The sequence below is a fragment of the Periplaneta americana genome, chromosome 14, assembly GCF_040183065.1.
Source record: "Periplaneta americana isolate PAMFEO1 chromosome 14, P.americana_PAMFEO1_priV1, whole genome shotgun sequence".
Classification (NCBI taxonomy): Eukaryota; Metazoa; Arthropoda; class Insecta; order Blattodea; family Blattidae; genus Periplaneta; species Periplaneta americana.
The window spans coordinates 149231751-149249465 of NC_091130.1; the positions used below are offsets into that span (position 1 = coordinate 149231751).

Genomic DNA, 17715 nt, shown 5'->3' on the forward strand with positions numbered 1-17715 from the left:
CTGCAATTAAGCATACATAAAAGTAACTACAAATAAAATAATAATTGCTTTGAACAGTAAACATGATAATAACATTTACGAAGGTACAGTGAAACTTCCCTTATCGGATACTTCCCAATAGCGGACATTTTAAAATTGCCCTGTAAAATAACATTGGCCCTTATGATAAAATTCTTCCAAATAACGGACATTCCCAATAACGGACGCGGACACTGAAATGTATCTCCCAACAACAATTAAAACTTCCAAATAACGGACAGCGCGAAAGAAAAAAAAAGAAAAAGACGGTTGTAAATTAAACGGAATTCTTTGCAACAATCATTATCGTGCATTTGAACGTTCTTGTCCTTTATTGAAGGTAAGCAGCACAGTTGTTAGTTGTGATGCTGTACGTGAGCAGTCCGTACTTTCTTAGTTTGTCAAGTTGAGTGTTCGGAAGTATAGTCACATTAAAAATGTCACTAAAACGTAAACGTTCGTCACTAAAAAAGAAAGTGGATATTGTAAAGCATAGTGAGGAGGAGAAATTAAGTGTTCGTGAGCTGGCCACAAAGTTTAATGTAGGGAAAACTCAGGTTAGTGATGTTTATTTCATTTACAAAACATTTACTGGTACAATTTCTCTCTGGATGAATACTGTAAACAATCTCACTGTCTGCTGTACTGTACTGTAAAATATAGTGTTGAATATGTATGAGACATTTTAATGTACTGTATACATACTACCGATTTTCTAAATAGCGGAACTTCTCAATAACGGACATTCAATTTTTCCCCGGCGGTGTCCGCTGTTGGTTATATTACCGGTTGTTTTGTAAGGTTGTGAAACTTGGACTCTCACTTTGAGAGAGGAACAGAGATTAAGGGTGTTTGAGAATAAGGTTCTTAGGAAAATATTTGGAGCTAAGAGGGATGAAGTTACAGGAGAATGGAGAAAGTTACACGCAGAGCTGCACGCATTGTATTCTTCACCTGACGTAATTAGGAACATAAAATCCAGACATTTGAGATGGGCAGGACATGTAGCACGTATGGGCGAATCCAGAAATGCTTATAGAGTGTTAGTTGGGAGGCCGGAGGGAAAAAGACCTTTGGGGAGGCCGAGACGTAGGTGGGAAGATAATATTAAAATGGATTTTAGGGAGGTGGGATATGATGATAGAGACTGGATTAATCTTGCACAGGATAGGGACCAATGGCGGGCTTATGTGAGGGCGGCAATGAACCTCCGGATTCCTTAAAAGCCAGTAAGTAAGTAAGGTGTCCGCTGTTGAAAAGTTTCACTGTATTTGAAAAAGGAATTTCTACCCTGTAAACCTATTGTACATAGTAGGTGGGAAGACTACAGGAGTAAAGAAAGAAACATTTCCATGTGATGATAGTGAGTGTGTCGTCTGATTCCCACTTTTTTTTAGGTTGCTTCTAAAACACTGTTGCACGCAGAGGTGCTGTACTATGCTTCTGTTGGCAACGCCGACTGCAGCTGAAACGAGACAGTAACGACTGGAAAACGACGCAAGGCCCCCTGTAACTGCACAGACGTGTTCTCGCCGAGAGACCGCGACACTGGCCGAACATAGCCGAACGGAGCAAGGCAACTGCTTCAGTCAGTCGCTTTCTAGTTGCTTCAAGATGCCAGCGAACAAGCAGGAGAAAAACTTGAGCTTGGTCAAAGCAATTCAGTTATATCCGTGTATATACGACGTCACTATGCCCAGCTACAATCGCACGGACATCAAGGAAAAAGCGTGGCAGGACGTTTCCAAGATAACAGGCGAATCTGGTGAGTACGAAATGATGTGATCACGGAATATTACTGGGGGGAAGGAGCACCCGAGTCAGTGTCGCCAACCGTACGGTACTGTCTCGTAATGCACGGCGATTTCGAACACGTGGCTGTGAAACAGTAACTGCAGTGCTATAATGCGGTTTATTAGCTTTCGATAATTTCTATTCTTTCTTATTTACTGTAATTTATCACATTTCAATTAATAATGTCTAATGCCTAGTGCCTTTATGACCTTCCATTTGCTTTCTCTTTCTGCTTTTCCTATAAAATATTAGAGAAGGAAAAATATTAAACTATTATAATATCGTCCCTTATTAATTTGACTTATGAAAAAAATAAAATGTATGGCTCTTCCGTTTTATAAAGAGTCAATATTTTAAGAGCGTCCAGGTTTTCTAAATCCTCTACGGCTACGGCGATACTTCAATATTTCTTTTGAAATTGCTCCCACAGTTATTCGATTTAAGTACTGCTGATGTTTCTTATATTATCTTCTTCTTCTTCTTCATGGTAGGGAGCTGGCCTTCTATGCCCAAGGTTGCGGCTTCGATCCCGGGCCAGGTCGATGGCATTTAAGTGTGCCGGCACATCCAGCGACGCTGATATTACCTCAGCAGTTGCGAGCGTCGTTAAATAAAACAACATTTAACATTTCATGGTAGGCCATCGGCCCGTTCCGCTCTCAGAATTCGTCTTCCCATCGTCTATGTTTCTTATATTTGGTCTGAAATTCCTTTCTAACTCGGAGTACAGTATGTACTGCGGAGATCAGCAGCTTGGTCTAATGGTTAGCGACGCTGGCTCCTAACCAGAAGCTTTGGGTTTGATTACCGACTCTGCCAAGTTGTTCCTTGGTATGTATGTCCTTAGTCTGCTCAAATTAAAGGGGGAAAGGGATTGGATTTTCGCTGAAACTTCTGATTTATTTTTTATTTTCCCAATATATAATTTGGTTTTCCATCTTTAAAAATGGTAGGTCTATATCACATTTGACTATACCGGTACTCAAATTGTATCCATTTTAATGTTTCGATTTTCTGAGAAGGCGTATACAAGTTTTAATTTCACACTCATTGTTCATAAATTTAGGGATTTTGGGAGGGAAATTATACATCTTTTTATTTTTCCAACTTATTCTTTGATTTTTCCTCTTTAAAATTATATGAATCCTCTGGATTCAAAACCCCCTACGGACCATTTTGTTCAGAATTGTGTTATACTCACATATTGCTTGCTAAGAAATAATTCTAATGATTTATGTAGTTTGAATTCAAAAAACCACTAAATTCGGAGCAAAAAGTTCGTTAAAATCACTGTTAGGTTGAAAAGTCGCTCTATTTTCCACCAGTTAATGTCAAAATCCTTTAATTTGTAAAAGTGGATACAGGGGATTTTTAATCTACAGGGCTCATATACGCTATCACATATGATTATATTAAAATTATACCCATGTTAACTTTAGTTTTTCTGAGGAGTGGGTATAGTGTATCTATATGCCTTATTTTAACGCTTATTTTCAGTACCGGTAAGCTTAGTTCTTCCACACAAAACGAACCCTTTCTCAGCTTTTATTTAATCTAGAAAGCTGGAATTTTCAGAAATTGTTTATTTGGATATTTTACATGTGCTGAAAAATGTTTTTGAAATTTGTTAAATTTTGGGTATGTTACTTACTTACTGGCTTTTGAGGAACCCGGAGGTTCATTGCCGCCCTCACATAAGTCCGCCATTGGTCCCTATCCTGAGCAAGATTAATCCATTCTCTATCATCATATCCCACCTCCCTCAAATCCATTTTAATATTATCTTCCCACCTACGTCTCGGCCTCCGCAAAGGTCTTTTTCCCTCCGGCCTCCCAACTAACACTCTATATGCATTTCTGGATTCGCCCATACGTGTTACATGCCCTGCCCATCTCAAACGTCTGGATTTAATGTTCATCATTATGTCAGGTGAATAATACAATGCGTGCAGTTCTGTGTTGTGTAACTTTCTCCATTCTCCTGTAATTTCATCCCTCTTAGCCCCAAATATTTTCCTAAGTACCTTATTCTCAAACACCCTTAACCTATGTTCCTCTCTCAAAAAGAGAGTCCAAGTTTCACAACCATAAAGAACCGGTAATATAACTGTTTTATAAATTCTCACTTTCAGATTTTTTGACAGCAGACTGGATGATAAAAGCTTCCACCCGAATAATAACAGGCATTTCCCATATTTATTCTGTGTTTAATTTCCTCCCGAGTGTAATTTATATTTGTTACTGTTTCTCCAAGATATTTGAACTTCTCCACCTCTTCAAAAGCTACATTTCCAATTTTTATATTTCCATTTCGTACAATATTCTCGTCACCAGACATATCATATACTTTGTCTTTTCGGGTTTTACTTCCAAACCTATCTCTTTACTTGCTTCCAGTAAAATTCCCGTGTTTTCCCTAATCGTTTGTGGATTTTCTCCTAAGATATTCACGTCATCCGCATAGACAAGCAGCTGATGTAACCCGTTCAATACCAAACCCTCTCTGTTATCCTGCACTTTCCTAATGGCATACTCTAGAGCAAAGTTAAAAAGTAAAGGTGATAGTGCATCTCCTTGCTTTAGCCCACAGTGAATTGGAAACGCATCTGACAGAAACTGACCTATACGAACTCTGCTGTACGTTTCACTTGGGTATGTTACTGGAGGTAATATACTGAAAATCGTTGAAAAAATGTATTAATGGGGAAAATTATTTCTCAGTAACGAAATAAATATAAAAAAACTACTGCTTCAGCATAAAGTCAAGTTATGTGCTCATGAGCTGTAAAAACATCAGCTATCTACGAGTAATTTCAACAATGTTTAATACAAAGTTCCTTAAGTTATATAAGACATAATTTAACATTGTCGAAATAGGCAATTTCGTGTCATATTAAGTTAGATTTAGATAGATTAAGTGTTAGGAGCGGACTGGCGTACCCTACCAAAAATCCGCTGTGAATAGCCCTTTACAGCATCATCAGGGGTCGCTCGCGACCGGATAGACTTACATCAGTGTATTGTGGAATCTCGCCAATATGAATCCCAGTAGTCTGAAATTTCGGCTAAAAATAGGAACGGACATTTTATCCAATTTCGTCAAATTTCTATCAGACCTTGAAACGTCAAAGAAAGCATTAAAAATACTCGTAAGTTTAAAATTCTCATTACACCCGGATCGAAATTTTTCATAATTATTTTGAAGAAATTCCCTTTACGAAATCATCAGAGATCTCTCGCATCCAGATGGACTTATAACCATTTACTGTGGAACCTCGCCAATTCGAACTTCAGTAGTCCGAAATTTCGGTTAAAAATTGGAACAAAAAGACCTAACGAACATTTTATCCAATTTCATAAAATTTCTAATCAGACCTTGAAACGTCAAAGAAAGCGTTAAAAATACTCGTAAGTTTAAAATTCTCATGACACTCGGATCGAAATGTTTCATAATTATTATTTTGAAGAAATTCCCTTTACGAAATCACCAGAGATCGCTCGCATCCAGATGGACTTACAACCATTTACTGTGGAACCTCGCCAATTCGAACTCTAGTAGTCCGAAATTTCGGTAAAAAAATTGGAACAAAAAGACCTAACGAACATTTTATCCAATTTCGTCAAATTTCTAATCAGTCCTTGAAACGTCAAAGAAAGCGTTAAAAATACTCGTACGTTTAAAATTCCCATGACACTCGGATCGAAATTTTTCATAATTATTTTGAAGAAATTCCCTTTACGAAATCACCACAGATTGCTCGCATCCAGATGGACTTACAACCATTTACTGTGGAACCTCGCCTATTCGAACTTTAGTAGTCCGAAATTTCGGTAAAAAAAAATTGGAACAAAAAGACCTAACGAACATTTTATCAAATTTCATCAAATTTCTAATCAGACCTTGAAACGTCAAAGAAAGCATTAAAAATGCTCGTAAGTTTAAAATTTTCATGACACTTGGGTCGAAATTTCTCATAGATTATTTTGAAGAAATTACAAGTAATTAGACACAATTCTGTTTAATAATCTCAACAGGATGTTGAATTAGAATAAAAAGGAACAATACGCGGTGTATTGAGGGAACATAACATAAAGTAATACATCGGGGAAAATAAGTTTGGATAATTAAAAAATTTGCTAATAAAATTAATCCTAATAAATTCGGGCCCCAACTAATTCGTATTAGCGAAGTTCTACTCATATTTTTGGGGTGCTTTGATTTCTAATCCATTCATTCATTCATTTATTTTATTCCATAGATCTTACATGAGCAATGAAGCTTTAAGATGTGGAACAAGTCAAAATTTTACAATATTACAATTACAATTTTTACAAATTTTTACAGTTTTACAATTTAGTAATTTTCTACAATTTTTACAATTCTGTGCAATTTTTTACAATATTTTGGCGAGATGTAGTGAGATGAGGTGAGTTCCGAGGATTCGCCAAAATATTACCCGGCATTTGCCTTTTGGTTGGGGAAAACCTCGGAAAAACCCAACCAGGTAGTCAAATCAAAGGGGGTTAATCAAATCAAAGGGGTTGATGCCAAGGACTCGCCATAGACCATTACATTATATCCTTCGATGCTTCGTAAAATTAATTTCCGTCCTGAATTTCACTTTTATCTTTCGTACCTTTCATTACACGGAAGTATAAGTATAAATAGTGAGTGTGATGTTGCAAAGGTTGTTTCGACATTCGCACGCAAACATGTTTTCAGCATCGTCATGCTATCTGTCTGCGATTTCAGCTAAACTGTTGTGCAGAGTCTGTTCATATTCAGTATTTATAAATCATTTCCTATAGAAATACTGCTCATGAATAGAATTTAGAAATCTTCTCACTATTCGTGAGCTGCCACAAGGGACAAAGAATACTTAGACATATAAATCTTTACAAGTTCAGTGAACCATTAATTTTGTTTTGACAATGAAACTTCTACAAGTACATAGCTGCAAATACATTTTGTGATTGTGGAAATATACCTAGTTTTAGAGAGGCAAGTGTTACAAAAAAGTAAAGAATGCTAATGAACTTGGTTTCATTTCGAATATAGGTGATGCTTCAGGAGAGCAATTGATCCTTTCAATGCAGCTAAAGTTACAATCGGAATAATAGATGTAGGTATTCCAAGCCTCTTAAACACATCTTTCACGAAGAGAGTAGCGGTACCTCTTGCTCCAAACCAGAAGTCCGATTACTTCAAGTTCTTCTAGCTGGTACTTTTGGAGGTAATATGGAATAGTAGGATTGTAGATATTCTTTTTTCCTTATCCACTTCTGCTGGCTGTTCCTCATTCGTTTCGAAACGCACATTGGGATCAATTATGAATCCAGATCTTGTAGATTCCTTGAAAGCTATTATATCTATGCACCGTGTACTGCCAGTGACGGAGAGACCATGTACTTCTTCAAAGGTGTTGTAATCGGCTATAACCACTTTTACTAGAATATTAATTACCTTCATTTGAAAAACAACATAAAATAACGATTTATGCATAGAATTAGAGATATAAATTTTACGGCGAACAGATATCTATGGGCGGCTGGCTAGCTCAGTGGGTGCGCACTGCTATTTTCTCGTTGCCAAACTTCCAATGTTTTTCTCACAGTTACATGACTAATCTGTTCCATCTCAAATCTACAAGACACTGTTTTTGTGATAGACTGGGACATTTTGTTTAGTTGTTTTGAGCATCTGTGGTAAAGTTTGGTTAGTCATAGTGTTTTGTTTACTTTTATGACCTACTCAACATGATTGTACATACTTATTTGTCTCAAGTTTGAAGTCCATGAAACAAGTTTAATAAACGGTTTAAAAAAACACGAAACGGGTGAATGGGTAAAATTTCTACACATTCATACGTAAAATTTAATGGGGTTTACGAATATGTAAACCTTAATATAAATCAATCAATCAAACTCCTGTATCTCCTCATGAGGAGCATAGGGCATTCACAAAGCGCCTCCATCGGACCCTATTTGTAGCCAACTTCTTCACTTCGCTCCATGTTTTTCCTTCCCTAGCAATTTCCTCCAAAACTGTTCTCTTCCATGAATTTTTTGGCCTTCCTCTTGTTCTACTACCCTGGGGGTTCCAATCCAAAGCCATTCTTTCTACTGCTCCATCTTCTTTCCTGATTGTGTGTCCTATCCAATTCCACTTTCGTCTTTTGATTTCAATTGTGATTTCTTTCTGATTTGTTATCTTCCATACTTCTGAGTTTGTAAATCTTAATATAGCGTACTATTTAAAAATAAAGTATACTGGCACATCCTGTATGGCTGAATAACTAACTCTGTTCGAGCACTAGTATCATATTGTATGATTTATCTCCAACAGTTTTTGTATAAAACTTTTCTTTGTAAAATTAAAATGTAAGAAGTTATGAGTCATATTACATACTTTTTGAACACGTTGTGTAAAAATATATCGTTATAAGCTAATTAGAGTAATGAAATTTATATATATATTTTTTTTGACAGAAATTATTTTTAGTAAATATTATACGTGAAGAGATAGATCTGACAGACAAACGGCATGCCGAAAATCACATCACGATAGCTGAAAACTTGCATTTCTGCGAAGATCTCAAATTGTTTTTGACGTAAAATAGTACATTATGCAACGAGCCTATAATGATAGTAATTAAGAATCGAGTATGGATATTTATGAAACGAGCGCAAGCGAGTTTCATAATTTTCGTACAAGCTTCTTAATTACCATTATAGGCGAGTTTCATACGACTTTTTATGCTCGACCATATTTCTAACTTGAAATTACCGGTATTCAGATGTATACATTTTATTTGTAACTGACAAGATCGGAAGTGACCTTGTTCTAGGTCGTGAATTGTGAGATGTGCGCAGACGCGAAAGTATTGATTTTTTTCCGAGGAACAATAAAGTCATTGACCTTGACGTAGTCCCGTTAAACTTGATAATATTATAACCTTGATTATTGAATTCGACATTGAAAAACGAGATGACAAATTGAATTTATTTGAATATTATTTACAATTAACGCTAATTATTATAGTAACAGAACATAACCTTCTGCGACAGTATTGGATTTCCAGCCTCCGTGACTTTTCGTTAATTCTCTTTCGATTGCATATCCGAAAATAATCTATACTTGCGGTTTTATAACGGTACAAAGCTGACTTGTCATTGGCTGAACACATGTAAGCTGAGTTATCATTCGCTGAAGACCTGTACTTTAATGAGTAGGTGTACTTTAATGACATGCATTAAAGGACTGGTACCAGATGTATAATTAGTACATTTCGGCATGGTCGAGCATAAAAAGTCTTTATATACGTCACGATAGGTCGCCAACCTCTCTGCACCATTGTAAAAAAAATGTATTAAAATACAGTAGCTTACAATTTTTAAACGAATAAACATAGCTAAACGAAAAGTATACAACCGTGTAGACAAAGGAGTCTGGTAACCGTAAACATCCAAACAAAACTGCTAGGTTGCTCATGGCCGACGAAACTGGTGTGGCAAACCTGCCTCGAAAACTGCATTCCGCCGACCATTTTAAAACGGGGTAATTGGATCCTCAACTTTCAAAAAGTAAAAACCCTCCACGGTGATCTAGTGGCTAGAGCACTGGTCTTAAAATCCTGTTGACCCCGGTTCGATCCCCGTTATACTCCCGATTTATAACTTGAGCTGTGCAATTCCACGGTCCAGGCAACACAGAGGTTTTCTGCGGCAGCTCGGATTCCCCGGTAACATCCCAAGAAATCTCCATCATCATCTCATTTCATCGCGGGTATGACGTAGACCAACATTCTGTTGTGCCTGTTATTATTCGGTTGAGAAGCTTTTGTCTGTAAGATTGTGAAACTTGGACTCTTACTTTGAGAGAATAACAGAGGTTAAAGTGTTTGAGAATAAGGGCTTAGGAAAATATTTGGGGCTAGGAGGGATTGAGTTACAGGTGAATGGAGAATGTTACACAACGCAGAACTGCACTCATTTTATTCTTCACCTGACGTAGTTGGAAGCATTAAATTCAGACGTTTGAGATGGGCAGGGCATGTAGTACGTATGGGCGAATCAAGAAATGCATATAGGGTGTTAGTTTGGAGGCCGAGACGTAGATGGGAGGATAATATTAATATGGATTTGAGGGATGATGGTAGAGAATGGATTAATCTTACTCAGGATAGGGACCGATGGCAATGAACCTCCGGGTTCTCTAAAAGCCATAAGTAAGTACCCATAAACTCTCCAGCTCACTTCACTAGTGAGCCACTGCTGTTTTTTCAGCATCACGGTACGTTTTTCTTATATGTATTTCATATAATGAGAAAGCAGGAGCCGTCCTTGCTGGTACGTACGCTATAGTAATTAAATTATCACCGCTTTATTTCAGAGCAGTAGCCTCTTCCGTTTTTAACATAATACTAGTTGTATCAGTTACGTCAGCCCGTATTATAACTATGCGGGTACCTATACGACGGTATCGATGTTCCTTGTTCTTGGACCTCTAATTGGGCTTCAACACCACATGATAAAATGTAGTACATTACATTGTAAAGTAGCCTCGCCCTTGTTCTGTAAAGTTGTGAAGCTTGAGAAATTGACAACAACAAGAATTATAAGTATAACAAATTTTGGCATCTCCACACAGGACTAACCAAAATTAAACAAGCAGAGATCAGATATCTAGATATCTCAGAAGAACAGGTGGGTTGTTTATACAGAATGTAGGGGGTTTAAGTGCCATTATGTTTTTAACTGATGATTGATCGTGTCTTAAGGAAGAAAAAAATGTACTCACAATTTTTTTTCTAATTCCAATATTTAACTAATTATTAAAGTTTATAATATTAGACGTTTGGCAACGTTCCTGGATGGGGAGGAGGGAGTTTAGAAGTACACAGTGCAGCTCAAGCGGATACAGACGTACCGGCACAAAACAAATGCTCTTTTCTAATGCAGGGGCGGACCGTTGTTTACATAAAACGAATAGCAAATACAAACTATCAGTCTCATTAATAGAATTTTTGTGGTAAATTTCCAATTTTATTTAACAATATTGGCAATATTGGTCCATTTTTTATTGTACGTCTAAAAAATAAACAGTAATCGTCTACAGCACAAAATCACACGAACCTTTTTTAAAATGCAATATTTTAATCTCTCTCGCTTCCACAAAGGAGCACCATTTTTAAATAAATTTTTCTGTTTGTGTGATTTTTGAAACGAGGTAAGAGGTTTCTAATAAATCGCTGAGAAACCGCTACAAAAGTTCGCTCATTAGGTAACCTTCATTCCGGAAAACATTGACGGTACATCTTCTTGCCTCACTTGAATTACGAGGACTTTCTCCATACATTAATAACATATGATATTCCTAAACTGTGAATGACATTGTAAGTTGTTTATCGAATACCTGATAGCCTATCGAACTGTCATCTGCTCGGCAGTAGACCTGTGGAGAGTACTGCCTGCTGAATAAGTTGCAACGTCTCTCACGCCAGAATATTAACAAATTTAAGCATGCAATTTTATTTAATTTCACGAAAACGTAATAGAACACACAAACATTTTTTTAAATTAATATTAACTCTTTGCTAGATATACCTAATGACGTAATAAAATTGTTTTCATAATTTTGCTAACGATATAAGCAGCATAACGCGAATAAAATAAGAGAAGAAATATTTTTTTTTTGGAAAAACTATGAAGTTTTGATCCTATGATGTATGGACATTTTTTTGATCCTGTAGACCGTCCCCGACGACTGTGAAAAGGACGGCACTTATACCCCTTACACCCTGTATTATGTTTCTGCATTAGAATCGCCTATGGTATCATCCCTCAAAGTATGATCCTTTCCTCCTGAATCACCCTGTATATGTTACTATTAAGTATTATTCTAAAAACAAACTTTACAAATATTGCATACAAATATAAACTAGATGAAGAAAATCTCAGCTGATAGCAGCTGAAGGACGTTCTGCGAATTCGCAAAATTCAAAATATGCCTTCTTTACAGTCGACTGTAATCATCTGATTTGCTACAGTAGCATGTTCACTCATCCATTTATTCATAGTTTCTGCCCAAGGGCAGGTATTCACTACAAACTCGAATTCTCCAATCTCTCCTCTTTTCTACCTTCTCTTAATCCGTATGCGATCCATTTATCTTAATGTCGTCTATCATCTGATATCTTCTTCTACCTCGAACTCTTCTCCCGTTCACCATTCCTTCCAGTGCATCCTTCAGAAGTCACTTCTTCTCAGACAGTGACCCAGCCAATTCCTTTTTCTCTTCCTGATCTGTTTCAAAATTATTCTTTCTTCACTGACTCTTTCTAGCAAGCTCCATTTCTTATTCTGTCTGTCCATTTCACACGCTCTATTCTTCTCCATATCCACATTTCAAATGCTTCATTTCGTCGTAATGCCCATGTTTCTGCCCCGTACAATGCCACACTCTACACAAAGCACTTCACGTCACTTGGGGGCGGGCATTGTTGTGAAGCAGTAATCCTTTTGAGAGAAATCCACGGACTTGGCTACCAAGATTTCACTGTATCGAGCACTATTCATAGTTTGGCTTTTTTATGGTAGTGCACCAATATAGGGTCATTGACATCTCAATAGATCGTAAACATGAACTTCCCAGCGGATGCCTTTGTCTTGAATTTTTCTTGACCGGAGACGACACGTGTGCTTCCACGTCATTGATTGTCTCTTACTCTCTGATGTATAATGGTGCACCCAGGACTCGTGTTTGTACATTTGAAGAATGCCCCAAAGCCAACTCCTGGATCTCCTCTAAAAAGTGTCTTTCGTCCTCGGAATACATCAATGCCATCAAGATATCTTGCAACGTCACCGCAGTGAGATGTCCCTGGCAGAACCTTCAGTACTACCCGTTGTCGCCATCCCGGCTGCAGCGAGACTGAAACACTTGGTCACGTACTGGGGTTCTGTAAGAAGGGAGAGCTACTGCGTAACAACAGACACCATCGTGTCCGTACAGCAATTGCCAACCTGCTAAGAAACAGAGGTTGGGAAGTACATGAGGAGATTCATTGTGTGTCTGAAGATGATTCTCATAGAAGAGTCGATATGATTGCCATCAATAGAAGAACCCAGAAAGCGATGGTCTTTGACTCTACGATTTGCTTTGAACAAGACACGAATCAAGCACTGCAGATAAATGATGACAAGCGAGCTAAATATTTACCTTGTCTTCCATACCTCAGTGAAAAATATGGAATTTCGCTTTACAACTGGGATGTTGTAGGGTTACTATTTGGAGCGAGGGGTTGTTTACCAAAATTTACATGTAATATCCTTAAATCCTTTAAAATTCCCTTTTATGAGGTTCAGAAGATTGTAATGGAAATTCTGAAGGCCTCTCTTCAAATGTTACACTATCATCTACATGTTAAAACGTAAATTTTTGTTTTAATGTACAAACCGACTCAGTATTTTGCTCGTTTCATTTCCCTTTATCTTTTATATTTTGTTAATTCCGGATCCCAGTGGTCAACCTCGCTTGAGGAGGGATGATTTGAAATCTTAGTAGTATGGCCAAAAAAAAAAAAAAAAAATAACGCTTTGTTGCTCTACTACAATGTTGTACGAGCTACACTGCGCAGGCGCATACTGCTCGATCGTCACACCTTTATCGCGTATTGATAAGAAACCATTTGTATAAAAAAAAACAAACAAATTTTCGTTGTGCTTCAATCTCCATAAAATTTAGAATAAAATTTCTGTTATTTAATTACTTGTCCTTATGTAAATAAGTTATTACTACGTTGATTAAATACATATTTGATTCACTGCATAGAAAGTTGTGTCACAATTTGAAAATAGTTTGCTGAAAATGACCCACCTATTATAATGAGAACATAGGCCTATTTGTATTTTATATTACACTAATTATTATTTCTTTATGTTACAGCACAACACTGCAGGGAGCGTTGGAAGAATATCAGGACCGTGTTTATGCGTCATCTTAAGCAAGACGGTGATCAACCTGCAGCGTGGGCAAGACGGTATTATTTGCAGGAAGCCATGCAGTTTCTCTTGCCGTTTTTAAAAGGCAACAAGAAACAAAACGAGACTTTGACGACATCTGTCAAAATGGAGCAAGAGTATCCAATAATAGCTGAGGACGTCGATGACAGCTGGATGCAGGAGGTCGACTCTGTGCTTCCCGAAACGCACAATTCTGTGTCAGATACATCGAGTTTCGACAGGCCCGGACCGTCCGAAGAACAAGCAGACATAGTAGGCGAAATCGTGTGCCAGCAAACCCCCAAGAGAAAGGCGAGTGAGACAGAACAAGATTTCGAAGAGAAAAGAAGTGACGTGGAATGCGCAGACCAAAAGTTTCTTCTGAGCATTCTACCCGACATGAAGGAAATGAACTCCAGTCAAAAGAGAACGTTTAAAAGGGGTGTTCTGGAGCTACTGGGGAACATTCTGGACAGTTCAAGCTCACATAACTAGGTTCGTTCCAACAAGCGGTTCATGGATCAGTTCATGTACGGTTCCTGTACCATCTTATGCGCATGCGCTAGTTGAGCATCTGCTATGGGATTGAAACTGGACTGGACGCTGTTGGAACGCTTTAACGGAACGTTATGTACTAAATCCAGAGATGCTATAACTGTGATGATCTTTGCTAAGAACGGGATGATTAATTATTATCGTTTCGCAGCTAATTCTAATTGCAGAAAATAGAATTTCGATCATTTTCTATAAAAAGATGACAAGAAATATGGAAGGCAAGAATTCCGCCAATTCAATGTCGTGTACTGGGAACTCTCATTTAAAATAGTTTTTTTTTTTAATTATTAATGTATGTACGTTATTTATTGTACTTTTAATCAAAGCTGCATGTTGAAATTGTAATTAACTATTTCAATACCCAAATAACTTCCATTCCCTTTCTTTTTGGCGAAAATTTAAATTAAATCTCTAGTTTTATTATTCGTCTGCACTTTACATCTTTAACCTCATTGATGTGAACAGTCAAACATGTCTTTCTTCAGTATCCAGGAGACGTTGGTGAGCTTATGCGCCTGCGCGTCTCGCGTACTCTTCCGTACATGCCTCAATCCGCGGACTATTTCTGACCGTTCCGAACCCGTGTCAAAAGCTTGTTGGAACGTCCGACTGCAGTACATGTTTCCGGTTCAGGACTGGTTCGGATTGTGTTGGAACGCTTTTTCTGTACTGCGCATGCTCACGATGGTTACGGACGGTTCCTGACTGTTGTTGGAACGAACCTACTAATTCAGTGTCATTATAAAACATTCACTGCCTTCCATGCGCAATCGCTGGGCAGAGTTTCCGAGTGGTCCTGCTGTGTAGCCCAAACGCGTCAAAGATTACCACGATTCATTAACTTTATTGAAAGCTTTATGCTTTGTTAGCTGAAGCTCTGCAGTGCAACCCAGTCGCTGTGGAGGGCTATGGCCGACAGTTGCCAAAACGTTTGTGTTGCACTGACGTATGAAAGTCTCTAACATGTTTTGCTAGCAGTGGCGAATCTAAGAATTATCACTTAGATACGGTGCATAAATGCCACTTAACATTGCATTTCAAAGAGTTACCACGACACAGTTCTGGACATTCATGCTCAGTGCAGAATACAGACTTTTCCTTCACAGATTATAGCAACATTAATCCCGTAGAGAGGAATGAAAAATTGACTATGGTTTAAGAATAAAATTAATCTATTGTAAAATAGGACGCGTACATACTTTTACCAGCATTTTTAAGTGTGTGCATACAAGTTTATTCTATTTTAAAACTACAAACGAGTAGACCTACATCAAAAAGTGTACTCTACATTTAGAACAATTTAATTATTTTCGTTTACTTTTCATTTGTGTATTTCCATGTAACTTCAGTCAATTTTCTTGCTTAACATAAGTTATAAACATATTTATCTGTGATATAGGCCTATTAAATAAAGTTTAATCGGTATAGTGTCTCTTGCTTCAAACAAGTCGTGAAAATTACTCATACTATAAACGATTACTGGATACTGTAGTACTACATTTTAGTTTCAGAAAAAATCTATACCTTATAGTAAGCTACTTAGTTCTTTGTAATATTACGAAATTGGAAATAATTTTCTTTTTTGGTAATTACTTCCAAGCAAATTTCAGTTTTGTTCAGTTCAACTAAAAGTAAGCTAGCTTCCGAAAAATAATTTCAGTATCGACGAAAAATAATTACAATTCTAAATAGGACAAATAGATGGATCTATAATAGTACATTATGCAACGAGCCTATAATGAAGGTAATTAAGAAGCGAGTATGGATATTTATGAAACGAGGGCAAGCGAGTTTCATAATTTTCATACGAGCTTCTTAATTACCATGTAGGCGAATTTCATACGACTTTTTATGCTCGACCATATTTCTAACTTGATATTATTAATTTTCTTTGTATCTGACCTTGACCAATGTCCCGTATGTTGTGAGATGTTGGCAGACGCGAAAGTATTGATTTTTTCCGAGGAACAGATGTTCACATTGACCTTGCTAGGCCATAAGAACCTACAGAGATAACAATGAAATAAAATTAGACGTTGAAAAACGAGATGACAAATTGAATTTATTTGAATATTATTTACAATTAACGCTAATTATTGTAGTAACAGAACATAACCTTCTGCGACAGTTTTGGATTTCCAGCCTCCGTGACTTTTCGCTAATTCTCTTTCGATTGCATGTCCGAGAATAATCGATACTTGCGGTTTTATAACGGTAGAAAGCTGACCTGTCATTGGCTGAACAGTTGTAACCTGAGTCGTCATTGGCTGAAAGACCTGACCTTTAATGAGTAGGTGTACTTTAATTACATGCATTAAAGATCTGCTACCAGGTGTATAATTACTACATTTCGGCATGGTCGAGCATAAATATATTTAAAGGAGAGGATGAGGTAGAATTCAAACATTGTTACTTTTGCATGTATTTTTATAACCAAGTAGAAATAACCAGAGAATATTTTTTACAATATGAAAAAATAAGCATTTTATTTATTAGGTTTTAAACTATATTTTTATTAAATTGCTAACGGAACTTAATGTGTTATGGTGTGTTACAATGAAACCATAAAACTTTATACAGGATAGGTTTTAACGCTTCCTCACGTCTTGGGTTTCTGGCATCATGGAGAATTGCTCCGAATCAATAGACATAATACGGTTCGTTCTCTCATCGCATCTTCAATCCGTCAGAATGCTTCCTATGAGGTTTATGAGGAGGTTGGTTGCGTCTCTTCTGATGGCTCTACTAGACGTGCTGATATCATCATAATTGATCGGCAGAAAGATAAGGGTGTCATTCTTGATCCCACAATCCGTTTCGAGATGCACGAGCAACAGCCACAAGAGGTGTGTCGTGAAAAACAAGTCTTATATGAGCCTTGTTGTCAGCATCTTAGAGCACAATACCACATCACATATTGGACAGTTTTTGGGCTCATGTTCGGTGCCCGTGACACGATCCCACGAGAAACTTTAAATCAACTTAAACAATTTAAAATTTCTGATGCAACGATTGATGCCATAGGATCTCATGTGTTAAAATCATCCTTAGCTATAATTAGTAATCATTTGTACCCAACAAACTTTTATTGTAAATTATTACCTATGTTTTCATATTTATCTTAATGTTTTCTTTTTCCTTTCAAATTGTCACACAATTGGTTTTCATGATTATTCTTTATGAATTGATTAGTAGGCCGATCTATTCGAACCCTTATTTAGGGCGGCTTTTTTATTAAATAATCGTTAAAGTCGTAATTGCCTTAATCGAAGACAAACTAAGCCTGTTTCTTTTGTCTGAACAATGGTGATCCAATAATAATAATAATAATAATAATAATAATAA

General features: G+C 37.1%; 1 protein-coding gene across 1 annotated transcript; it reads left to right on the forward strand.

The window, feature by feature from the left end:
* Nucleotides 1–1534: 1534 nt before the first annotated feature.
* On the forward strand, nt 1535–15781 carry LOC138713834 (transcription factor Adf-1-like). Its single transcript, XM_069846276.1, has 2 exons — nt 1535–1783; nt 13760–15781. Exons 1-2 carry the CDS (start codon nt 1633–1635, stop codon nt 14308–14310), a joined length of 702 nt encoding a protein of 233 aa, XP_069702377.1. The 5' UTR covers nt 1535–1632; the 3' UTR covers nt 14311–15781.
* The last annotated feature ends 1934 nt before the right edge of the window (nt 15782–17715 follow it).